The sequence below is a fragment of the Lingula anatina genome, chromosome 1 (genome assembly GCF_051362555.1).
Source record: "Lingula anatina isolate TDL-2025a chromosome 1, LinAna3.0, whole genome shotgun sequence".
NCBI lineage: Eukaryota > Metazoa > Brachiopoda > Lingulata > Lingulida > Lingulidae > Lingula > Lingula anatina.
Window position 1 is genome coordinate 62,103,974 of NC_141767.1, and position 26,898 is coordinate 62,130,871.

The 26,898-nt window shown below is 37.1% G+C and overlaps 2 protein-coding genes across 7 annotated transcripts in view; both read left to right on the forward strand.

Annotated features, from left to right (window-relative positions):
* Positions 1-7,876, forward strand: part of LOC106155420 (long-chain-fatty-acid--CoA ligase ACSBG2) — a 28,958-nt gene extending 21,082 nt beyond the window's left edge. For 4 of the 5 annotated variants that reach the window (XM_087016983.1, XM_087017003.1, XM_087016992.1 and 1 more), the window contains 9 exons: positions 344-511; positions 833-1,014; positions 1,408-1,446; positions 2,454-2,641; positions 3,108-3,217; positions 3,791-3,941; positions 4,164-4,303; positions 4,620-4,863; positions 5,196-7,876. In XM_087016983.1, coding sequence (XP_086873109.1) covers positions 344-511; positions 833-1,014; positions 1,408-1,446; positions 2,454-2,641; positions 3,108-3,217; positions 3,791-3,941; positions 4,164-4,303; positions 4,620-4,863; positions 5,196-5,272 — 1,299 coding nt within the window. In that variant the 3' untranslated portion in view covers positions 5,273-7,876. The remainder of the gene's footprint in view (positions 1-343; positions 512-832; positions 1,015-1,407; positions 1,447-2,453; positions 2,642-3,107; positions 3,218-3,790; positions 3,942-4,163; positions 4,304-4,619; positions 4,864-5,195) is intronic. The other variant, XM_087017007.1, reaches the window with a different exon arrangement.
* Positions 7,877-14,218: 6,342 nt separating this feature from the next.
* LOC106155391 (RYamide receptor) lies at positions 14,219-26,241 on the forward strand. 2 transcript variants are annotated; one of them, XM_013530193.2, is made up of 3 exons: positions 14,219-14,762; positions 19,287-20,403; positions 24,756-26,241. In XM_013530193.2, exons 2-3 carry the CDS (start codon positions 19,989-19,991, stop codon positions 25,448-25,450), a joined length of 1,110 nt encoding a protein of 369 aa, XP_013385647.1. In that variant the 5' UTR covers positions 14,219-14,762; positions 19,287-19,988; the 3' UTR covers positions 25,451-26,241. The 2 variants fall into 2 exon arrangements, with proteins under 2 accessions (XP_013385647.1, XP_086858372.1); XM_087002246.1 differs by lacking the exon at positions 14,219-14,762 and adding an exon at positions 15,138-15,342.
* The last annotated feature ends 657 nt before the right edge of the window (positions 26,242-26,898 follow it).

Here is a 26,898-nt window from a genome sequence, read left to right on the forward strand (position 1 = left end):
GCTGGTATTGACTGTTTCCTAGCATTAATGGTTCATCTTGTATTATTATTATTATTATTATTATTATTATTATTATTATTATTATTAAAAACCATGTCTGACTCATGAAATATGAAGGAGAGTGATAATAAAATATATATATTTCAAAAGATAGTTATAAAAATGTCCTTATATATACTTTTAAATGAGTATTCTGGTATCTGAACTTAGAACTTAGATGGTAGTCAGTTTGTTAACCAGGATGTATGGATTCAGTTCTGACAGGCAGCTGCTGTGTATGTTAGAGAAAAATAAATTCATTCACACAGTTGTATTACTATTATTAATATTATATATATTTCAGTATACTTGGTTATCTAGAAAGATCGTTGGAGCAACCAGGCTTAAGTTTGGTCAAGAGGTTTTGGTCAGCTATCTTCCCCTCAGCCATGTTGCTGCCCAGATTGTGGATATCTATGGACCTCTCATAGCTGGAGCGGCTGTGTACTTTGCCCGACCAGATGCTCTCAAGGTAAGGTTATTGAAGTGGGGTTGTGAAGATGTTATTTCAAGAGAAATTTGTAGTGTGGTTTGGTAAAACAATATGTCATTCCATTCATTCTTTATCCACCCAAGGAATGATGCAGTGTCATTAATCTGTTCTGATATAATTATAAATATACATATAAATCTATAAAACTGGAAGACTTGGGAGGGGAGTTTGTTTATAACAGGCAATATTTCCTTTGGTGGGGGTCGGTTTTGATTTTCAAGGAAAACTAAACATAGCATAGCTATTCACTTCAAATCCTATATGTAACAAGAAATTTTATATTTGCCATATTTTCCTCAGGGTACGCTACGTATCACCTTGAATGAAGTCCACCCAACTGTATTCTTTGGTGTTCCTCGAGTGTGGGAGAAGATCCAGGAAGGACTGAAGGAACTGGGGAAGCAGACGACAGGCATTAAGAAGAAGGTGGCCACTTGGGCAAAGGGAGTGGGTTATAAAGGGTCAATGAGCCTGATGAATGGGTATGTCTTTCTTTACAGATATTCTCAGTTCTAAAATTTTTTGTGCAAAAGCATTGGGTTGTAAGGGTTGTTTGCCTAGCTAGCTGTACTTTTGTAAAGAAGAACATTATACATCTTCTTTTCATCAGGTAAAATGTTTTTGAAATTTATGGCTGTGCTAAAGGGTGGGTTAACATTTTGGTAAGAGCCTAAATTTAAAATTATTCCATGCTGATGATTCCTATGTATATATACCCATTATAGAATTCTGAAATCTGTGAAGGTTTGCTCTCATATATTGCATATATCTGAATAGAGATGATTGTGTGCACAAAGGGGACATACCCCCAGTAGCAGTTTTAAAAAAGAAGAAGCTGCTAGTATTGAAGGCATGCATTTCTGTCTTTGCTTTAGTTCCCAAAAGAAAAAGAGTTCGTGGAAAAAGAAGTTATGGTAATTCAGCATGAGAAATTGCTTATTACTTTGGATTTTTCTCTAGAATCAATTAGGAATGGATTTGAACAAGCATGGTTCTGTTTCTTTAGTTACGGTTAATGAAAAAGGAATTAGTTTTGTTTAGTGAACACTTTTGTAGGAAAATGTTGTCATTTGATGTATTCATTACTAATACTAGATTACTGATAAATGTTTTTTCAGTTTACAATGTGTTGGTTAATGCCCAGGTATTTCTAGAGCATTTGTTCAGATGGGTTGTAATATTGAACATTGTGTTAATCAGTTTTGTGTTTTTTTTTTAATCTGGTGTCTGATTCGTAGAAAAAAATGAAATTCATCTTACCCCCCAAAAAATTGTTTTCAGTTCAAACTTTTTACCTGATGTCACCCCAAAAATGCAATGATTTGAATGAAATCAAGGTTCAACTTAAAGATAAAATGTCAACTAACAGCAATTATTCTGAAATTATTTATTATTGTCATATAAGGATTATGGAAATATTTTTTGCTGTGTTTCAATGTGCGTTATGAATTGTCATGTGTGGCGGGCAGTCAAATTATTTCCATAAGCAAATCAAGTTCTATTTAAGATGTGAAAGTAACATGTCCCAGGTTTTTATCCTACTTGTTATCTGTAGTTATCAGAGTTGAGCACATTTTGCACCAGTGCATGATTTGAAAAAATTTGTCAGGCATTACCTTCTAATATGTATGTATTCTGCAAGTAAACCAAGCTTTAACTTCAAAATCTTAATATTTTTAATGAAATATCATTAATACCAGCTTCTGTATTCATCATTCTGTTTAAAATTTGCATAGCATATCTTTTCTCTCATTTCACGACATGTTCCCACTCAAAGAATATATACCCCACTTAGTTGAATAGAATAAAATTTGTATAACTTTTGATGAGAAAACCCAACTCATCTACCCATATCTTTGTCATGTGAATTCAGCAGCATTGTTTATGATTATAATTTTTTGTTTCAATATCTGGGTTTCAGTGGAGGTACCCCCTTTGGCTGGTCCCTGGCTAACCTGCTGTTGTTCAGGAAGGTGCGTACTGGGCTGGGACTGGACAGGTGTAGTGTCTGCAGCTGTGGAGCAGCTCCAGTGATGAAAGAAACCTTGGACTTCTTCCTGGGAGTGAACATTCCAATAATGGAGACATATGGCATGAGTGAATCCACAGGTTTGTTATCAGGCTACACAGGGTTAAGTATTTATTGAAACTGTCACATTGCTTAAGTGAAGTATTGCACCAGTTGTACATGTTTTTTTTTTCTAATGTTATTATTTTTAGATTCTGATGTTATTATTCAGGTGGGGCTTTTGTATTCAGCCATTACCTTCTGTTTCTTGTTGGTGATTTCAAGATGATTTGAAAAGGCTACTGATCAAACAAGATGCAACTTGTATTAAACTTTGGATTCAAGGACTGTTATTTGACAATTATGATTTTAAAAATAGTAGTAAAAATAGTAATAGAAGTAATTTGCAGGGGAGTAATGATCTTTGCTGGTCTGAGATATGAGAACACATTTTTATTGAAAGCACAAGAAAAATAGTGTTTTATGGAGTATTTTATGTCAGTATTTTCCCCTATGCCTTTTAAGTTTTATAGATATTTGCCTAACCATCCGTATTTTTATTTTCAGGCCCTCACACAATATCTGTGCCATGGAGGTACCGCCTGACTTCTGTAGGGTTTAATGTACCCGGCACCAAGACAGACATTCTTAACCCAGATGAAGATGGCTGTGGAGAGGTAAAGCTATGCAGCAACTTAGTTGATCATATTGATATTGATGTGTTTGTAAATGGCATTGGAATCTTTCTTTTCTCTGGTACTGATAATAACAAAAATACTAATTACGTAACAGTGATAAGAATTCTTCAAAAACCAAACTCCATATTTGTCTCAGCCCTGTCTACAATGAAAGGATTAAAACAAATTCATGCCATCAAAGTTCCATTTCAACATTCTCAAATGTGCGATCAATATTAACCAATGATATGTGAGGAAGGAAGTACTTAGTGCAGGAAAGGTGAAGCTGCATTATCTGTTACAAGTTGTATATGCTGTTTTATTGCAATATCATTTGTTTTAACATATTATTGTTATTATTCATTTCTTGTCTTGTTAAACTTTTAATGGATCACTTTGCCTTTCAAAACCTCCTTAAAACAGATAAACTTCCTCTCTTCAAAGTAAAGTTCAACACTCACAAAAAAGTATTTTTGAAACAAATTGGTTATGGTTAATTTTTTTCCTTTTCACCTAAGTTTTTTTAATCAGGCTACGTTGAAGACGATTCAAAAGGTGTTTCTGTTTCTGTAGGTGTGTATGCGTGGCCGTCATGTGTTCATGGGGTATCTGGACACTGAAGAGAAGACCTGTGAAGCCTTGGATGCTGACGGATTGCTGCACTCTGGAGACATAGGAAAGATTGACAAAGATGGGTTTATCTACATCACTGGGAGAATAAAAGGTTAACCTACTACCGCCTGCTGGCTTTCCCTTTTTAGCTTTTTAACTTTTGGGGACAATTTTTGGATTTTTTAAAAATCTGAGCACCATGTTTTGGAATAGTTAGGATTCCTCTGAACATAATTTTCAAATAATGGTACTTTAAATTTTTGTCTGTAAATTTTGTTTTAGTATTAAATATATATATATATATATATATAAATTGCTGGTTTCTGTTCTTCAGAGCTGATTATCACAGCTGGAGGAGAGAATGTGGCTCCTGTGCCCATTGAAGACACAGTGAAGGAGGAACTCCCAGGGATCAGTAATGTTATGCTGGTTGGAGACAAGAGGAAGTTTCTTTCAATGCTCCTTACCATGAAAGTAAGTTGCTGGAGAAGATTTAATGGTAAAATGCTGTTCTAGATTAGTTGCTGAAGTAAGGTTGCATAAGATTGTAAGGGATTGATGTTTTGTTGTCTTGATGTATCTCTATGTGCTTTCTTTGAATACAGATTTACCTTGGGGGTTTTTTCTCCTTTTTAATTTACAAATTGGACTACTAACATATGCATCTACTTTGTCACATATGCCATGCATTCTTGATTCTTTATCATATTATCTCTGTTGTTTCAAGGTAGAGATGGATGACGATGGTGCCCCTATAGATTCTGTATCATATGATCTCTATTGTTTCCAGGTAGAGGTGGATGACAATGGTGCTCCTACAGACAAATTAAGCAAGGTGGCCACAGACTGGTGCAGATCCCTGGGCAGCAGTGCCAGCACAGTGTCAGATATTTTAGACAATAATGATGCCAAGGTGTTAAAGGCCATTCAGGAGGGAATTGATAGGGCTAATGCAAAGTCCACATCAAGAGCACAGAAGGTGCAGAAGTGGTCACTCCTGGCCAAGGACTTCTCCATACCTGGAGGAGAACTGGGTAAGTGGACATTGAGTGACCTTTGCCATCAATCTTTCATATTATTTGCATTTTTCCTCCACATTTCATGTGTCTGATACACGGCAAGACATGGGGCTTGGACATCTTTTTTTTTTCATTTTGGGGGTGAAAAAAAAATAGTTTGCAATATCTCCAATTGGTATAGATGCAAAAATTTACCTGTTTTTACTCAATGGAAATCCTTACATCTATCAATTTTCCAATATTATAGACTTGGGATTAAATATATGTCCTGTAATTAGATTAAAACCAAAATATTGTACCATTTTTTGAATTACTATTATTTACTTCTTTTTATTTTCTATTTTTAGGACCAACATTGAAGTTAAAGAGACCAGTGGTTTCCAAAATGTACAAAAATACTATAGACAAATTCTATGAGGAGTAAATTTAGACACACTTTCTTTCACAACTGCTTTCAAGAAGCTGCCAGCAGAAATTGAAACTGAACAGTTACAAGAATATGCAAAAAATACCCTTTAATCTTTCTGTTCACACGTGGAACTTTTAAAGCAAGCGTCTGTTTATGATTAGCAAAAAATAATTTACCAGCTGAAAGAGACTTGCATTAATGTTATTAAATGCCACTTCATTTTCTCCATAAAGTATCTGAAGACAGGGAAAGTAATTGCCATGTGATTGTGAGTGAAATCCATTGATGACCTTCAGACCCTCCAATATAGGTTCATGAAACCTTCACCTGTCAGGTCATATGCACTTAATTTGGAAAATGTACTTTTACTATTATAATACCTTAGCGCATTGTTAAGGTAAGATGCATATTATGGAAGCTCACCCATACTCAAACTTCCTGAGTTTAGTCCAGCTTCAGAGTGAAAGAATATATACCAGAAGCTGTAGTGTTATGTCTGACAATTACATTATTAGTCATTCGATCACCTTTATGTTGCTCATGTGTTTGAGTATGAACAAGCTTTTCGAGTACAGGCCAGAGTCCTTCCAAAATGACAGATACTAGTACAATATATTTATGCAAGAGGTTTAAGGAAATCTAGATTAGCCAGCATGTATTTACATGTAGGTAAGCAGCAGAACACTGTTTTATGTAAGATTAGAATTTATCATAAGCGGAAGAAGGCATTTATATTGAGAGAAAAAAGGTTACTTGGTTCATAAATAATTTCAGCATATTTCCAAAGTATTTTTAACAGAGAGTGATGCTTTTGTATATTTTTTCTATTAAGATAATAATTTTGAAAAAAATACTGTATATAGCAGTTATGTATGTGAAGACTATCCATGTTTTCAATTGTTAATGGTTGTGATGACGTCCCTAGTTTTATGACGTGTGGGAACCCAATTTTGGCACTCAATTGTGTTTAGAATAATATCAGGAAATTGACTTTGGTATCAATTTGAATGAGAGTTTGCTGTCGTGTTCAACCCAAGACTGTTTAAGTGATGTGTATGGCGCCACCTGGTGATTGCCCACAATATAACTTAAAACACTGCAGATTTTATTCCAGTTTCAGTGAAGAATTGCAAAACTTATGATCCATAAAATTTGCAAAAATGGTCTTTCTTTTACATTTTAGAAGTATGTGTCGGCCTATCAGCATCACTTATGTTTTTGCTTTTTTCTTTATTAGTGAAGTACAGCTCTGGTAAAGAGTCTGGTTCCAACCTATTTGCTGAGTATTGAGTGCTAGGAAATTGCTAGAAAATTGACATTTTTGAACGTGGGATGTAGACTTCCTTTCAACATAAAATAATTGACTCAAAGAGCAGTATTTGGAGTTTGAGAACAGCAGAGAAAGGTTACTAATACATATTAGATAAGATTAAGAGACCGATTCTCCTCACTGCCTTTGTTCAATCAGATCTATAATTAAAGTACATATTTTCTCTTTTTCCTTGTCAACTGATGAGCAGAAATAATATATCACAAAGCAATGATACCTGGACATGTGAAATCTGGCATAAAACATGCAGAAAGGATTCATGATTCTGGAATAATCGTGGTAATTTCTACATTATATTGCTGATACTGATGCCTCCAGTTCTGTGAACAGAAAAATTCTCAAAGGTGATCAATGTGCAGACTGATAGTCATCAATAGTTTGTGTGGAAAGTAGCATTTAAGTCAGCATTAACCTTGTCCTTGTTCTGTGAATAGATATGGCCAATGGCCACAAGAATTAAAAAAAAAAAAGAACATTTGGTCGGAAAATTAGTAGACCTGAAACCAACAGCATGCTTTTTGCAGATCTCCAAATAGCTGGATTTTAAAAGATTACTTTGGTTGTTTTGATGACAAGTGTCTAAGACAATATTGTAATTGTTTGTATCATCAGTGCAGGTCTAAGCTAAATCTGGTGAGAATGAAAGTGGAGGGTTGGAAGTTAAAGGAGTAAACGGCTACATTAGGGCCCTTAGCACATTAATCAGTATTGCTAAACTAGAGACTGCCAACTCGGTAGCCTGGATTTTATGTAATAAAGTCACTGAAATGGAGCCTCAGGCTCCACATGGCCAGTTGATCAACTGAACAGCCGGAAGTAGATGTGGATAACTTGTGAGGGAGTTTAAACCACTGTAACATGATAACATGTTGGGACCTCTCATAGTGAACCAGTTCACTTGGGTGTTATTATGACAATTTAGAATACATGTAATAGTAGAGAATGAATCATCACTAATTACTTACATATTGCTAGTGGTTTACGTGTAAATATATATATACAACACAACTTGATAGGATTATCATTTTCTTTGGTTGAAGAAAGTATATTCATTGACTTATTTGTGTTTGCACTGATACATTCCATGGAATTATCATATGTATAATGCACAATGCTTTTTTTTCTTTGTTAACTTTTTATTGTTGTTTGTTACCTGATAATGTTGAATTGGAATGTTTTGTATGGCTGTGTTGGTAATTTCTGCAACTTCAACAGCTTGGGTTGGGGTGCCTATGGTTTAGGTATGAAATGTAGCATATAATTTGAATAAAAGTTAAGCAGTGTTTGAATATGTTTTTTGTTTATTTAATCTGCATGTATCTTTCATGTATCATTCATGAACATTCAAACATCAAAATGGAAAATTGACCAATGCATTCTATATAGCTGAAATAGTAGTTCACAGACAATATATATGTCACAGGTCAGATCCTTATCTAGCCCACTTCAGAAGTGGCCCAGACTACATCCCAATTGGGTCTTTGCATTGTTAGCAGCAATTGGGTCTTTGCATTGTTAGCAGCATAATGAGCGTGCTCATTGGCCAAGTAATTTACAGGTGAGCTGCCAATTTGTTTTTATGGCATGTGTAATTGAATAGGGGAAGTCATAGGTCAAGGCAAATATTATGCTAAGCATAGTGTTATCAGCATAGAAGTTTTTGAGATAACTTCCATTTTTTCTTACAACCAGGAGCTCCACTTGGACAATCTTGTTGTGTGTGAAACAGCTCATCCTGAAATGAGAAGTAAACTGATTGAAAGATTCCATTAGATGCACATTCTTTTATGCTGAAGTATATTCCTTTTATAATCTAATCAAGTGTATCTGTGTCAGTGTTGGTGTCCTTCACATTTGTACATCCTACCAAAATGCATTTTCCTTTTACCTGAAAAAAATTATTCAAAAATAGTCTAATTAAAAAGGTAAATATTTTTACATACATTTTCACATTTTTGGTTATTGTATGCATATCTCTGTGTTGATAAACCCAATAACCTGCCAGGTCAGACTTTTGGTTAACTTTAATTTCAATGGTTTTTTGTGGTAAAAATGAAGGTCAAGTTTCACAACTCAGAGTTTACTTTAAAAAAGTTATATATATATATATATATATATATATATATATATATATAAAAGCAATACTCTTAGTGCAGTTAATCTGTTGACTTATAGACTTACCAATAAAGAACATTTTAACCAAGATGTTAAACAAGAACCAGAAAACCATTAAATTTGTATGAAAGTGACACTGTAACCTCAGAACTTTATGGATTTTCCTTGTATATTGGGTGTCCTTCAGAGTATCACTGTCTAACCACATTTCTGGCTAAATTGACCTTTTAGCAGGCTATCTATGAACAAAATGCACATAGAGATTGAATTCAGCAAAGCATGTTCACATATTTCAATTTTAATCATCCAAACAACAATTTCAAGGATGTTAAGCTATATGACATTTGCCATGCGGTACTCGTATACTTCCAGTTAATCCCTTTTCGAGCGGCATCTGTGCGGAGCCAGGCGATGGCCGCGCGAAAACGTACGAAATCATACGTTTTTACGATCTTCGTAGCCTCTATGATTTTATCAATCTAAAACTTTTGACAAATTTTGAAAATTGTTTATCCGTAGGCCGTAGCATTTTCGTAGATGGCATGACGCAGTTCCTGCACGGGCATTTGCTCGGTGAACTTGCGGTGATCGTGATCATGGTTGAACCTGTTGTTGGTCTCGTTCCCTACCTTGAAATTAGAATTTTGACTAGCTGAATCATAGTTCTAAACCGTACCAAATGAATCCCACGCCAATGTGGGGAGTGGTGGGGGAAGATCGGACTCGCATCCGCGGACCCACCCCTGATGTGGGCCTTAATTATGATTGAAGTCAACTTACATTTCCGAAAGGGAGTTCGACCAATGAATATAATGTGGATTTTCTCTGGCAATTTAAGAAATGACCCCTTAGACACAAGGTAAAATGCGTATCCATCTGCATATGAAGACAATCAATCTCATGCATTAAACAATATTCATGTTGACTCCTGTTTTGTTTACCCACATTATCTTAGGTGTTTCAGAAAGGTCATTTTTATGTGAAGGTGAGAGCCGGTGAAAACTTCCATTTTATCGGTTTAAAAAGCCTCCCTATATATTGTCCAAACTGTTTCCTGTTTAATGGCTGTATATTTGCAAGCCTTGCTGTATATTTGCTGGAGTGATATGAATGGACCCACACCCTCCAACACACATACGCACACAATGGGATTGGAGAAAACTCGATACAAACATATTGCATCAACAGACATGTCCAAGAGTGATGTCTGAAACTAGTAAACTCTTTCGCCAGAAAACAATAATTGTTCAACTTCCGTTGATCCTTAGCATGGAAACAAAACACGTTGAGGAGAGTCGAAATAGACTGGAGTTTTATCTCAGAATTAATGAACCACTGAGATAGAAAAATATGACCTTTTGTCAGAGGAGGATTTTTGCCCCACATCAATGTATTATCTGCCCAGCATCTAAACCTACAGCTCATATTTTGGTGACATTTCAATTTGATCCAAATTCGATTGCCTTCACACTGATGAAGACGGCTTACGTGTGACGGGCCAAACAAGAGAGTCGCCGCAGCCCACTAATTTTGTTTAAATAACGTTTAATAATACCAGGATGTTTTGCTTTACATCATGGGTAATTAAGATAAACACATGTATATTTGATTATTGGCAAATTAAATGGTGTTAGTAGGCAAAAACTGAGCGGTTGGGCGGTTTACGTAGTTGTCTACCTCCAATTACCCTCTGATATGAGGGACTTCTAAAATAGTACACAAAATTAATTACAATAATTTTGTAACAGACATACTGAGATCAGAGTCACCTTGCATGCATTCCATACTTAGACGGTCGTCTGCAGAGATGCGGTAAGGCCACAATGATCCGAATTTAAAGCGATCCATGTAAGTTTCCCGTGGGTTTCTAGTGAGTGTAAAGGTTAGGTCTTAATTGTCAGAATTTTTTGTACAAATTCGCTTTCTGCTAAAAATCTTAGCATCACAGTTAAAATGGCATTTACGACAACTCTCTTTAGTACAAAGATATTATCTATAAGACCACGGTCAAGAAGTAATGACCTCTGGTAGTATTATGTTGTACCTTCAATAGTTTTCAAAGAAGTCAAGCAATCGTGAAATAAAATACATATAAAAACTTTTATGCAAAAAGTCACGAAATTTTCGGGACAGGTCAGGAATGGGCTTGCTTTTGGTGGTGATTAATTAATCATTTAATAAGTTAACTAATAAATAAATTATGATCTATAATGAGAAATGTTCTGCTAATGTTTGCGTTCTCTGAGTGCTTTTCTAGTTTGTCCATTGGTTCTATCTGCTCCGCCTAGGAAAACAAAAACTGACATTTCGAGCTTTAGGCTAACCCATCTTGTTGCACATTTGTTATATGAATATGGTTAAATTATTTCTTATTTTGAAACAAATTGGAGCGTACCTAGCGCTCATATATGTATACTTTTCACAAAGAAACATTTGTATCGTTTATATGAGATAAACCCCGCCTCCCCCCCTCATCTACGCCTATTTGATTTCTGTTTGGCAGATTGCCTATTGTAACCCAAAAGAAAACTTACAGCATGTAGATAATGCATATTCAAGTTCTGTGATGATTAGCTGGCTTCCAGAAATGTTTCAGTTAGGATTGTTTGTTAATTTATAAATTATACTATACATATCGGTGCAATCATTTCATTACGAAATTTGATGTCCTTACTTACAACTTAGTTAACACACATATTAATCAGCATGAAAGTAACATATCCCCTGTACAAGCAAAAAATCGTATTCTTAATTAGAATACTTTACTGATTTGAAATGTTATGGAGACAGACCTTCAGCGAGAGCGTAAGATACCAAGTCAGTTAATGCTAACACAACCGGTTGAAAGGCCACTTTGGAAAATTGAACCGGAGGCTTAATTGCTATCCCCGTCTTTCCAAAACCATCGCCGTCACATTTAATTGGCGCTGAGGATTGATTTTGTAACTGGAACGTTTCGCCTAATTTCGTCTGATATTCATTACTTCCATTATATGAAGACATCTTAAAGTTGATTGAGCTTCCTGGATGAGAATTTAATTATAGCCGAGTTTCGACGTAACAGGCTTGTACTTCTTTAATCAAAAGAAACCACCAAAATACGTAGCCAATCTTTTATCTTATTGATATTCATAAAAAAGCAAAGATTGGGGAAAAAACGTCCCATTAAAATGATTTAGAGTCATTTTGTATCCTGTAATATTGTTTCCCTTGGGATGCTTGTCTAGGACTTTGAACATTTGCTCGGTATTGTACCACCGTCACAGCTTAAATGTCAGAGTAGGGTGAGCAAAAATCCTTTTACACTATTGATTTCTCACGTAACCTGTAAGCTTAATTTCAGCTCAACTTCACTCAATACCTGCTGGTAATGAAAATGCATCTCATCATCGTGTGTGAGAGGCGGCAATGATCTCTGGCCCGAGTAGGCAAACGTTTTCAGAGGCTTGCTGCGAGGAAGTCCTTTGTTCTGGCGCAAGTCTGGAAGCGATCTATTGTCGCGCGTCCAGGCAGTTCTCTACCGCCCAAGGAGCTGCAAGACGAGGTAAAACGATCAAAACGCGTAAAGTTACTTTATCTTTTTATGTCCAACTTTAATTATACTCAGAAAGCCGTCTTTCGTGACGGTTTGTGATTCTATTATGGTTGCAAATGACTTCATAATCGACCGTAATTTTAAAAGTGCGAAAATATAGTGGTTTGATTGAGATTTTTCAGATTTTTCCGTCAGTGGAAACCAACTTGATTGTATTTCTAAAGGTTGCACTGTATTTACAATATTCTTTTGAAAGTGTTTGTTAAGGTATTCATTTCCTTGGCATCAAGCAAGCATAAGGGCACACACATGGGTTTCAAAGTTAAGGTGCATTTTATTAAGATAAATTGAATACACAGTCACACGTTTGGTATTCGTCTCATCGTGTCTATAGGCCAACGCCAAAACCAAGACTATTTATATATATAAGACGTGTACAAATGTAATTGCACTTACCTGTTACCCATTAGACAAACGTTTATTACAGCAGCATTTGTCATATTCGAGTCTGTTTGCCAGTTATTTTACCTTTACGAACACATTCAGTTCAGTTCAGCGCATTCTGCTATACTGGATAGCAAGCCTAGTACTTATATGATTAAAATTAGAGGTATACAGTATGTCATACCCAAAACATACTAAAATCTTTTAAACTTACTTATACAAAATTGTAATTGAGGTTGATCTTACTGATAGTCCTTCCTACTGATTTCACGTGAGTGATAATTAAATGTTTTATAGACATGAATCGTAAAATAAACTAAAAATTACCCCAGCGGGTCAATGTCGACTTCCATCTTCAATCACCGAGTCCCCTGAAACACTATATGAAGTGGTCTTTTGGGGATATGTAAAGGAAATGACTGACATGAGTACAGTGTAGTGTTTCAGAAAAACCATGCGTTTAAAGAATAATCCCTGAATGGAAACTTATTCTTACTTATCATTATATCTCTTCTTTACGCTTGCAAAAAAAAAAAAAAAAAAAAAAAAAAAAACATAGCAAAATAACGCAGACTAGTGGCATCAAACGACAAGGGGTCACAGTAAATTTATTTTAGTAGGCTAACTTCTTCACTCAAGGACGCCATACTGTGAATTTTATGGACTGAACATAGCAGGGGGCGTAAATGCCAGCAGAATAATCGCCAACTATTGACTAGCTACTATTTAATGAAAATCCTCCGTAATGTGCTCATACCAAAACAAGAATCACACTGTTAATCGAGTAGTTTATAAATTTTAAATTATTTCCATGAGGTGCAATGCATATGCCATAATATCATTAAAGGGATAACAACTGTTCATTTTGGCCAAAAATGAATTTTCCTGGGGTAAAGGACAATTTTTCCAAACTTATCAATTGTAAATGAATCCATTCCCACATTCAAGATTAGTCCCTGGTTTTTTTCTAAAACGTTTGGTTTTTTTGTAATAATCTCTTAAGAGATTATTGCAGAGTGTACCCATCTATGGAGGACACGTGATGTGATGGCAAGCACAAAGTTAACTGTGTTAACCGCCGTTTTGGGGGTAAAATAGAATTTATTGTATTTCTGTGAGTTATTTACGATGTATTTATTGCGAAATATGGATATCTTACCAACGGTTGCTATCCCTTTAATTGCCTTGCCTTCTTGTCTTCATTTTAACCATGAATATCTTCATATTTTGATGGCAACAATGTATAAATTCCTAATTCCATTGAACGGCAAAGCAGGAAGATGAAAGAGTGAGACACCACAAGAACCTCTAAGATAAATGTAGATGCTTTGTTGTGTTTAAGGACGTTGACAAACGTTATTAGTTTTAAAGATGAAAGAAAATAACTGCAGCATTAAAGTATACTGTAAACGGAATTCCCTAATCGTCTCCCAATGACATCTAATTCAAGTATTTAGCGTATTGGCATGCTAGTTTTGATGAGAGTAGAAAAAGACATTAAGAAAAAAGAAATGGCCTGCTTAAGTAAGCAGTCTACGTTATACTGAGAGTCAGATTTCGATCTACAGAGGAAATATATGAGAGGAGGAAGACGGAAAGACGAATTAAAGCTGTACCTAATATCAACGTATTATTAAGTGCGCCATTCTTGTTATATCCACGGACAGAGAGACGGACAGAAAAACAGATTTGGCAAACAAACATTCAAGAAGGCAGACCAGCGGATAGGCAGACAGCTAGGCAATAAAGTACCTGCTCAAAATTTTGCATAATTGCAGCTGACATACAAAGTAAAATAGAAACAAATTTTCTACTCGGCAAATATCGAGTAGAAGAGCTTTAATTACTTAGACTGTAAATTTTAACATCAAACAAAATGCTAAAACAGACCCCATTCAAGGCAATTAAATGACTACGTTTTATGTAACGCCAAAGCTAAATTACACACAACATTAATATTGGCATTAGGCAACTAATGAGGTTTTTCCATAGTTTATAGGAACGGAAGAAGTATCAGACCTGTGACCTGTGACCGCGCTACTATTCCGAGTATTCGTGCTGTTTCGCCTGGATGTTTTGAGGTAATTGAAACTACTTTAGCTTTACGTAATATAGATCATTGTGACCTTGGACAGTAACGCCAAGGGGAGGCGACCTTTGTGCCTTTTTTTATGCAACCGTTAAATTGGTCATAGCAAAGTTGAAGGCTCAAAGGAGGCACAGTGGTCGCTCAGGACGTACACGGGGGGTGCACAGGATGTTCAGACAAAGGTTGAAGAGTTGTTTGCTAAAAGATGGCTTTTCTGAGACAGAAAGGAGGTACAAGCATCGCTGTGGTTGCAGAAGCTTGCTGCAGACCAGCCTACATGCTTGCTCTCCGATTCTTACTTTTTATCGTAATTCTAGGGCCAACCCTTTGGAAAATTTAAAATTCACCGACTCCATTCAAAGGTAATTATAAAAGGCCCTTCATCTTCTAGTCGCCACTCTATAGACTCTACTTAGCCGGCTCTAGTCTTGAATTGTAACCCTCTGAGTTTTGACAGCCAGGGGCAGACCGACTAAGTTCGTGGTCTCCATCCTTTGCGTCTGTTCACTCTGCTTCCGAGGACAACAATGGCCACCTGGTTCCCAATCAGTGCATGCGGACATAGTAATGAGGTAGTATGCAAGATGTTATTAATCCCTTAGTATCTTTCTTCTGGAAATGCTTTCATTTGTGCCACTAGAATGGAGCTGTTGAAAATCAAGAAAAGCGCCAAAACCAAATCACCCATATACCCATAAATGGTCCCTAAAACAACATTCGTTTGTCCCACAGAGGCATGTTTGAATTGTTACCAATGAACGATGTTAGCTAATAATGGTACAGATTGAGATTGATTACTCAATACCATTTTTGTAACATTATGATTGATTACTCAGCATTTTCGTAGATCGGTTGTTTTGTTTTAAATCGGGTCGGAAACCGTGGGCTGCACAGGGCATGCTTGATCTCAGTGGGCGACCAGGACAACATGAACATTTCCGATTTGGTCGTTCTAGGGGTCACAAGGAACTCTGCAGCAGTTGCACATGAAGGCAATCTTTGTCTCTCCATTGTACAACTATGAATGGGTCCCGGTTGCTGTTTTAGACCCAAAGGAAGTACAGAGCTCGATGTTCGAACCGGTCGTACAAAGGTCGAGGATGAGGCTGGTTGCTCAAAGGTGGCTCAAAGGAGCCAGAACAGAGGTGCAAGTTTTGCTGTGGTTGCAGATTGAATACACAATGGATGGTCAGAAATCACCATGAAGGCTCTTATAGATGCAATTGCTACTGAGAATCTGGGAGATGCTACTGCCACCATTGTGCCTTCCTTGTCGTACCATTGGTGCCCAATGAACAATGATTATGGTGACCACAGAACCTGCACGGCGAACTTTGAGCAACTATGACAATATTTCTCTCCCTTTCTTCCTCTCTTCTGCACCCTTCATGTTTCCTGTCAACTTCTTTGTCGCAACCCGCTCATCAAAGATGCAGAGTATTTAGATTTTGTCCTAAATTATTCTGATCCGTTATCATATATAAGGTTCTAATAAATAGCGATGATAGCTCGGGTTCTTGTCACTAGTGGCAAGGAATATGAGAGTCCCAGATATAGCATCAAACCAGCCTCCAAGCTTGGTATTCTTGGCTTCTCCCTTAGCTTCTCCCTTTCTCCCTCCCATGGGCTATCCCTATGTTCTCCAGGTTGCTCAAAAGAAGGCAAGGATCTCCCGAACATCGCTGAGCTGTAACATATTAGGAAGAAGCCTAGTGGAATGGTTGTCACTGATCACCACTGATGATACGGAAAAGGCTCAGATGGGTCTCGATGGGTGCTTAAACAGTGCTCGGGGTTCCCCGTGTTGCCTATACACACGTTGAATGCCATAGTAGGTTGCACATGAACCTACAGGGGCGGCAGGCAAGTGTGTAAGCACAGGTCGCTAGTAGTAGTAGTAGTAGTAGTAGTAGTAGTAGTAGTAGTAAGAAAACATTAGATTGAGTTGTTCATGAGAGGCACAGTGATCGCTGGAGCAGAAACATGGTTTTCTGGGTTCAGCGACAACTGAGCGTCTGGTAATATTTTGTCTTGTGTAGATGAACCCTTCAGAATAAAGCTGTGCCGCCACAAAGTTATGTAGTGTTTGTAAATACATCGTCACTGCACAGCACTATTATTTGAATTTGTATGGGGGCAGAACAGCTTCAGGACTGGGATATACAAGTTATATAGAGTGGACAGACCCAGCAGCGTGTACCTCTCCTGTCCTTTTGTGGTCTAAATATGGTATTGCTAACCCATCATGGAAGTCCCTGAGGCTTTATCGTTCATTGTTTTGTGTCGTGTCGGCTCCAATCGGTTTTCCTTGAATCATACGCTATAAAAAGACGAGGAGATTTGTGTCACGATTTCCTGTAGAGTAGCATACACGTATGATTAACGTGCCATTCATGAGAGAAAAACGTGACACTTAAAGAAAGAAGACTTGTTCAACGTTGACACCTATTCTGGGCCATAATCGCTTTTTTGAGAGGTATAAAGCTTCTCAAGACATTAAAATTAATCGACATGCACAGTGATATAGTGAAATCATTCGAGTTAAAATTTATAGCAGGTTATGTTATATGTTTTAGGGTGTATTCTGAAGAAAATCCCCACGAACATACCATCTCCCAAAACGTTTTTACATCGTATTTGAATAGATTTCGTACTGATCAAAATCTTGACTTTCGATGCTTTTTCTTTACAACTTTTTCATCTTTAACGTTGTAAACATGGTATTTATCGCAATTTTATGATGATTTTTCTTTGAAATGTCCAATGAATTCCATGCTGAACTTTCAAGTTGGTAAGGTCACATCTGTTTCTCGATGTGAAATGAAAGAAGTTCAAAACTTTCTAACTCCACACCTTGATGTTGCCGTTTCAAGTGCTGGAGTAGATCTTATAGAAAGCTGCAAGCCCAACCTTGATGCCAACATAATTGATCTAGACGGAAAGATGATTTAGCCTCTAACCCCGAGAGTAACCTGAGCGGAACGATGTGGTGAGTGCTCAAAAAAAGGAGCCCATTTCCTATAATAACTCAAATAACCCGTCAAATTAGACTAAAAATACAAATATAAATAATGGGAACTCGTGGAAACCTCTTTTAATAACATGACAAAGGCCTATCCATCCATTTTAAACTTTAAAAGAGATACTGTTTTTTTCCAGTATTTCTCCTTCTGCAATCAAATTTGGAGCATGTTTACACTATCGCTGGAAAGATTTGATTAATATACCTCATTTCAAAAGAATTCCTGTCCTCCTCTACCCTAAGATCCTGCAAAAGTTACTATTTCCGAGAAGATAAGCAGTTACAACATATTTTCCAACCCGCCCCCTCAGATAATAAGACAGAATTTAGCTATAAAAAGATCCTCCCGGTGCTCGAGGGTAAGTGTAATTAGTTTTTTTTTTTTACTTATATGCTCTCTTGTGGCTAAGAAGATGTGTTTGATAACCCAATTATACATGTATGTAGTGCATTTATGTAACGTATAAAGAGTCTTGAAAAAGACTTGCACCAAACGGTTCATTCGAAAACTTACTTTGTGAGCCACATCAAACACAAGCTCACTTTTAAAATGCATTCCTTTGCAACACTGTTCTTAGTCCTTATGGATACGTTGAACTTTAATCGTTGACAGGTTGATTAATCAATACAATTTACAACACCAACAGCGTACTGTACGTAATGTACCTGTATCTCCAATGTGTGGTCTTGGTCCTTCAGGTCCAGTGAATGTGGGAAATTATGGAGTAGTGTTAAAACAACACGCACATGCCTCTGTTAAATGATAGTTAATGAATCTTAGATAATTTCACTGACATACAATTCCAACGTTCTCAGTTTGTTAATTCTTTCTTTCCTGTAGGGTCATGTTTCTTTCTAGTGACTGCTTCATTCGGTAAATGTGGTGTGTGTAGGCGGCTGTTCTTTCTCTCACCAATTATTTTTATTGAAAATTCATTGATGTATTATGTTATCAGACTCATATGCAATAAGCAAGGATGGCCAAAGCACTAAGTTTTCTCCGCTGCATGAGTTCTAGCCCAAAGAAATCCCTTAACAAAACAATTAGTTTCCGATAAATTGTTTCATAAGGCATTGCGCGCAGCAGTGCCTTGAATTACAACTTGTTTTGTCGGCGCGCAAATGATTTCGACAAAACACATGCTTGAAGGTACTCTTGCTTTGTTTGTAAGCGATTCTGGGAGATTTGTAACAAGCGCACGGCCGTCTGGTACATTTAAATATCGTTATGTCACATCCTGAGCAATGTAATCGTGGGCGTAAGGCGTGCACGATATTTATCAAAGGGTATATAAAGCAAAATGTGTTGTGACGCCTTCATTTTTTTTACTTAGGGAAAACAGAGTGTTTGAAGAGCTGCGGCAATACTGTTGAATTTTAGTGATCAGGTTGGTTTAGTAGGATTACATGCATCACCTAATAATTTTCAAAGCGTCACTTGTACGTGCAGTTCATATCGATCTGTATAATAATCTCATCAATTTATTTTTCCAGCAAAAAGGCGTATAATACCGACCTGAGTGGTAAAGTTAGCCGACATCGTAAACTGTTCAGTTCTACCTTCCTTGTTAAAGACAACGTTTCCGCAGAAAACTTATACTTTATGTGAACTGGCAGCTTGTCAGCCCGTTCATCAGAAGGTGTGGCAAGAAGCAAGCTGCTGGCATATTTGTAGTCTTCGATCGTATTTAAGAGCAGATCAAGCGGCATTTTTACGTTACATATCGGTAGAGGAAGACGCTTGTTCTCTCTCTGGGTCAAAGACAACAGGACATAAAGGGACAAAGAGGGGGACGTGTACCTGATAGCGAAATAACTGTCATCGTTTTCATCTGGAGTTGGTAATTAACCTGGCCCGCAGGTCGTTTGCACGTTGTGGAATAAATCAAGAGACGTTGTTTATATCGATCGCAAGATCACGGCGGCTCAACATTTGCGTGTCCACGTAAGATTTACGATCGTGTGACAAGGAAATGAAAAGGCATACATTTATTTCAAATGTCAGAGGCAGAGATTTCTAAGAAACACAGGATAATATATACAGGATGGCCAAGAAATTACTCGTCTAAAGTAACCAGGAGTCAGCTAAAAAGAAGTCGATACGGGGAATTATTCAGAGAAGACTAAATTAAACTTCATTTGCTACTTGGTTATCATAATAAAATTTTCCTGGCCTTCCTGAACTGGACCGTGGCCATGGAGATCGGCAATACGACAAGTTTCTGGGTAAACTATTCCACTTTCAATCATCCTCCTGACACCATGCTGAACACAAGCGGCAAAGTAACTTCCTCGATTTCGAACAATCAAGGGAGCTGGACAGAAAGCGGCATTACAGAAATCTTCTTCACTTTCGACAAACCAGCAACCGTGGTCTTATTTGCTTTGTATATACCGATATTCGTTGTTGCACTGTTTGCAAATGTTTTGGTAATTTACATTGTGATGCGGTTCAAAGCGATGAGAAGAGCGAAAAACTTGTTCATCTTTAGCTTGGCCCTGGCAGATTTGGGTGTGACATTCATTTGCATGCCCGTTAGCTTAGGAGTCATCGTGTACAAAGTTTGGATATATGGTGCAGCACTATGCAAGCTTTCATGGTACATGCAAGGTAAGTAACCTTTCTGGTGAATGTTTGAGCTTTCTACTGTTTTGTTTACAAGAGTAACTAAGTCATAAATGCTAGACAATATGCTATAAATAACAATTTGTGTTCGACAGAATAAATGTTCATTGTCTGAGACATCCATTTGCTTTATTATGAATATATTTATCAGCTGCTAACACTATTCTTCATAAATGCGACAAATGAATACAACAACACAGAAGATAATCTTAATATCCCGAACACAGAATATCCCTTGAGCTCTCACAACCGATTACATATGGTGATGTATGGAGTTCAATCTTTTTTAGATGACAAGAGTTGTGTTCAGGAAAATTATTTGTTCTTTGCAATATTACATGTGCCCTTTTATTGATGGATTCATCATTTCATTCTGTAACCGCTGCCTTATCTGCATGAGTAGGCATCTGTTACTTTCCATCGACTAAACTATACATCAGTCTTTATTAGAGGGCGACACTTCGTCTTATCTTGAAAAGAAACGACTGATGGCATATGCAACTGAACAAAACATAGCGTTTTCCCTTTTGGACTGATAAATCAACTATCTCGTCAGCTGGAAAATAATGTTTGGCATCGTATGCAAACCAAAACTAAACGCGTATTCCAAAGACATGCCACTGTCGCGGTACTGGTGTGCCCAATGACAGTACCGAACTGGCGTTTTTATGAAAACGGGCAGTTTTGTTAATGACGAGAACGGAATATCCATGTTAATATCAACCTTTTCATTTAGTCGCTGAGAAGAACCTATATTTAAGTACCGTAAAACAGGATTTGGGTGCATTTTTTAACGTGGCACTTTCATGTATTTGAAATGCCAGCAGTGCTTATTGCTTAAACCTGTGTGAAAGAGTTAATGCCAAACTTACATTTTAAAACCTTTTTTTCGGTCTTCGTTGTGAAAGTAGCTGCATGTTTGGTTGTATAGAAATAGCAGTTCGAGTCTTTTGCTAAGGTACGTGTTGGGCTTGGTTTGTTACTTTGATTGTAGTTCAAAGATCGATAAAAAGCAAAACCAAATTTTCCCGAAAACTTAATGAACTTTAACTTGACCAACTACGTCTTATATCAGTCGATGGTTTCGCTTCGACTGCCAAACCTGAAATGAGGCGGTTGTGTGATAAATCTTATGAATCCGATGATAACGAATATAATAGATAATTTCAAGGGAAATTAAGCGACTCCTTTACAAAGATGTTGAAGATGTATCAAAATTTTGTTTCAGCATTCTTAGTACTTATTTCTATCACTTGGGACACGATTTGAGCCTTCTTCGGTGTGACGGGAATGATAGTCCTAGGAATGGAAGTCGGGGTCCCATATGATTAGTACAGATTAAGGTTAGTCGGAGTATTTTGGTTAATACATGGGACAAATGTCACCTGTACAAAGTAATGGGGAACGGTTTCTACGGTTCCTACAGTTCCTAGCGGACTACCATTCCTGTCACACGGCACTACAACATGCAGAAGAAATGTGCCCAATAAATGATAATACTTACGTATTTTTTGCATACATCACTGCAAACGTTTTGGTGTTAAGAGTAAAAGCTATTATTTGGCTTAGTCATTTTATACTTACTTATTGTCCATCGACAATGAGGAAAAATGAAAACTGTCTCAAAGGTTTGATAGGCGCAATATAATGTTTCCCGTTCAGAAATCTGCATGCAGAAATGACCATAAGTGTTTTGACAAAGGCTTGACCAGTTTTGTTTGCCCGTTTGACATTTTCTTGGAAACTGCCACTTCGGCTGAAAAAAAGTTCATTTAGTATCATTAAGATCCAACAATTACAATTATCGACCCCACACTGTGCTTTAAAATTAGAGTAATCAGCAAGAAATCGTTATTTCTAGTGAGGAAAATTAGTTTAATTAGTTAAATTTGTTAGCACTGTTCCCTTCATTAGCAGTTTGTAATCCACTGAAAGTAGCTACACCTCCCTTTCTGTAGAGACAAAATTGGAAATCAACCAAAAATGAAGGGATACTCTTTCAAAAAGATCTTGAAGAGATGCAAATTCTGACCGTGGGATTGGTGATACGATGCGTACTTTAACCGATTTTAAATGAAAAATATCGAACAGCTCTTTGTCCGTGAATTCGATATTCTCATCTTCCCTTTGTTTGATTTGAGTTAAAAACACCGTGTCGCCAGTGGCCCGTAATAGTACGGATGGATACAACATTTACATGTTCTTATGCAACGTGTGCTTTGCGCGATCAACATGAGATATTTAAACACATTTCAACATGATTGAACTGGGCCCATTGAACTCAAATAACAGCAACATTCATTGCAAGCCGATAAATATGATCAGGCCAATGTTTTATTACATACGGTCAGGCATGTGTCAGTCACAGTAACACTCACCAACATGTAATAAGAAATGTGTCTGTTCAGTGCAGTCAAGGGTTCTGGAAAATATTCAGGCAGTAAATGATCTGAATGATGACATTACGTCTGAACGCGTTATCTCAGCTTGATGTGTTACTGGAAATCTGGGAACGATGTTTAAATATAACCTCAAAACAGTGGGGGAATTTGTTCGTTCTTACTTATCGCGAAAGTTCGAGGAAATGTGCCACTGGCTTTTTTTTTTCAGTTTACCGTTAAAGCCGCCCTAACGCCTCGAGCGTGCTGGTGTAATTAACATGGTTCTTTTAAGGCTAATCAATTCTTTGGTTTTTCTTCACAGACATCTTAAAAGAACTCCGGGAAATCAAACAGTCTGTCAATTTCCCTTTGAGGTGAACCCGTACAATGTTGCTTTTGAAGACCTTGATCAAACGATTGGGTTGACAACTTAACTCTGTGCAATTTGTCTAAACCTTCTGGGACACCTTAAAAGAACTCCTAAAGAAAGTATTACCAAATCGAATGGTAGACTTGGTATCAATGACTTTCACACAGTAAATGAAACAATCAACTTGACTAATTTCTGTTGCTATCGGCGCGACTTCTTCTTATCTAATGTATTATCTTTAAGATCTTACCAAATGATTAGGTTTAGAATGCCTTTAAGTATAGTATGAACATTTATACAGCTATGGGTACAAATATAACAGCAACCTCACATTTACGAATTAGGCAGTCGCTGTTAGTGTTATACCGTATGCTTCAGGCTAACACATGCGAAATAGAACAGCAAGTGGCGCCTGTTTACGTCTCGCTATTGACCACCGCACCTAAATGATCTTTCCTACTTTGGCAAAGCTTTTCATTTGTGAGGGATTAATGCTGACATAGGCCAAAAAGAACACTCTAATTAAGAATCGATGTAAAAATGCAGATAAAAACAAAATGTTTACGATTGATAGAACGAAGTAGGAGCACGGTTTCAGAAAAATTGCTGAATGTCAGATAAACACGAAAGATCACGAAAAGACGTTTGATTCTAGTCGCGTTAAAACATACTGTATATCGGCCATTGCATGAAAAAGTTTTAACTGAAACCAGACACAGTGCAGCAAGAGACCATTTACAATTATTTTCATTGATTTAACCATATTTTGCATTATGTCATAAAAGGTAATCAACGTGAACCGTTACTTTACATTTGTCACAAATGGTCTTACATTCTGTGCTTACTATCTCCAAGAAAAAAAGAGAGAAATTTGATTGTTGAGGTGTAATGTCAATGGACCTGGCGTGTGAATATCTCGTTTGGAAAGACTGATGAATGCCCTATCTAATGTTGTAGGCTATGTTTAACGTGTCGTTTCTCGGTATATATGCAGACCGCGGTGCGACTATTTGGTCCACGAAATACAAAAATGAGCTCTGGAGATATAATGCCCACACGCATTTCGTTCCATTCTTATTCTTGGATTTAGCATCACGCTACTGGTAAAGCTGAATAAAGGCTGTAAACAGGAAATCTCTAAAGCTCCAAACAGAATTAGAATGTCGTTTGATTACTTGACTCTGTTTACTACTTCTACACACAAACAAAAAACGGTTTTGATTGGCATAACGTCAAATAATTTGTATTGTATCACTAACCTAAAGTTTCTACATCTTTTTATACATACTTAGTATACGAGTATTCTTTTACTGGAAATTAAGACATTAAGAGAAATAAAGACAACAACATGAGCAAAGCTAATGGTAAACAACCGAGATTCATGCATAAGTAAACCGTGCTATGTCTACTCATCAAGGCCAATCAATACAATCTCTGTTATAAATGAATTAGTATTTCCGTAGGCGTGTGTTAATTGTCAAAATATGTAGCAATCCGTTTTATACAAACCCATCTCAAAGTTTTTATTATGCCTTTAATTATTGTCTGTCAGTTAATTAACATCAGCAACAACACTTTATTTACAGGAGTATGTGTGGCTACCAGTATCCTAACCTTGCAGGCCATGGCGCTAGATCGTTATATATCAATTCGGCACCCAATGTCTGGAAACCGACTGAAAACAAGCAAACAAATCATTCAGATCCTGGCAGGAATCTGGGTATTTTCTTTGCTGTTCCTGGGGCCTATCTTATACGTACGACAAGTTGACAGTTATGCGCATCTGCCAGTGATAGGAAGTTTGGATTTCTGTGCTGAGAAATGGCCAAGACCCGACGGCAAGGATAAGATGGCTTACGGCATTCTGTTGCTGCTCATAGTTTACGTGATCCCCTGTGCTGTGGTTGCTGTTTGTTACGCATTCATCGGCAAAACACTGTTTTCTAAGGAGCTACAAAAGGAAAGTGACATAAACAATACGACGTCAACTTTGATTAGGGGCCGCAAGAGGGCAGCACGGACGCTCATTGGACTGATTATTGTATTCATTTGTTGCTGGCTGCCCTATAACATAACTTCAATGTATTTAGACGTCGTTTCCACGGAGACCGATGAACTTAAGATGCTGCCGTTCACTCTTTGGTTGGGACACGCTCATAGTGCTTTGAACCCGGTACTATATTGTTTGTTCAACAAGCGATTCGGAAAATACATTAAAAAAGCCTTTACATGCAAAAAAGAAGACTACAAAGCCCCACACTTAGCCAACCACTTCGGATAAAAATCTCTTTGGCTGCAAGGTTTTGGTCCTAACTCATCAGTTGCAGCAAATATATTTAACTGGCAAAAGCAGGAAATAACTTGGTGATTTTTTTTCTTACCAACGGTGATCAAACTTTTGATTGATAAGATAACAATGGTATAAAATAGTACGATGTCAGATCGAGTACCGCTAGGCCATGCTTGTATCGGTCTAGCTTCCCTCACTTTGGAGTTTGCAGCGGACTGCAGCCATCCAACACGACTAGTGACAAAAGTGGCAACGGTCTATATGTAATTCAAGGGCGCCCGATTTTAACTTTGTATGAACAATGGTGCTACATTACTGGTTTTGTTTATCCATTTAATGCCATGACATTCAAAAACTGTTTATAACAAGATGTTGAGATATTCATGGTAATTGTAGACAGTTAATGATATTACTACGTATGCACTGAACTTTTAACATCGACAAAAATTTAAAAAAATTGAGGAGCAGTGTAACTCATAGTTGAATACTTGCATACATTGTATTATATCTGATATTCAAATGAGCTTCAATAAGTAATCTTTACACATGTAATTATTTTGCTAACAATACATCACATTCTTTCTCTCCCTTTCTCCCTCTCTCTCTCTTTTTCTCTCCCCCATTCTCTCTCTCTCACTCTCTCACTCTCTCTCTTACACACACACACACACACACATGTAGGCCTGCGTTGTACCAGTACTGTACATACATGCACGTCGCATTTAATTACTATTTTCAGCATTGAACTGAGAATTTTTAGTGAATTAAAGCATTTCCTGTAATTGATTTTCAGTCCGTTATTTGATATCATATAATTGATATCATTTTGTTTGGTGCATATGCAAACACATGGAACAATGACAAACATATTGACTTAAACGCATCTGTGAAAAATGGCCGACTTAGTGATGCCTCGGGAAAGAGCCTAACCGTCAACTAAAGAGAAACATTAATTCCTTATCCCACAAAACGTCTCTGGCTTAAATAGAATGCGCTTCATCCAGTATGACATGTAAAATTCTTAGCAATCCCTCCAGTAATTTTGAGAACAGTTCCATCGATCGAGGGGCATGTCATAAGTGTGAATGTTGTGCGCCTCTAGTACTAGATATCAAATAATTGACGCCAGCAATTTCTTCACCCTGGAGTTGAGTAGCTGATGAAAACTCGTTAGCTGAAGGAGAACCGTGTGATGGTGCTGGCTGAAGAAGTGAGTTTTAGTCTAATAAATTTTTTAACTCAGGGTGGTAATACCGATCTTCTGAGTATTCCAGATAACTCGAGTTCAGGCTCGCAGGATTCCATTACATTTCTGTAAAATTTCTTGTGTGCAAAGCCCCAGTGGGCCTTTTGTATGCCTCACGAGGATGTTAGGATGATTATATCTTTGATTTAAATGAGGCTGCATTAAGCATAAAAAACTAAATCAAAATTAGATC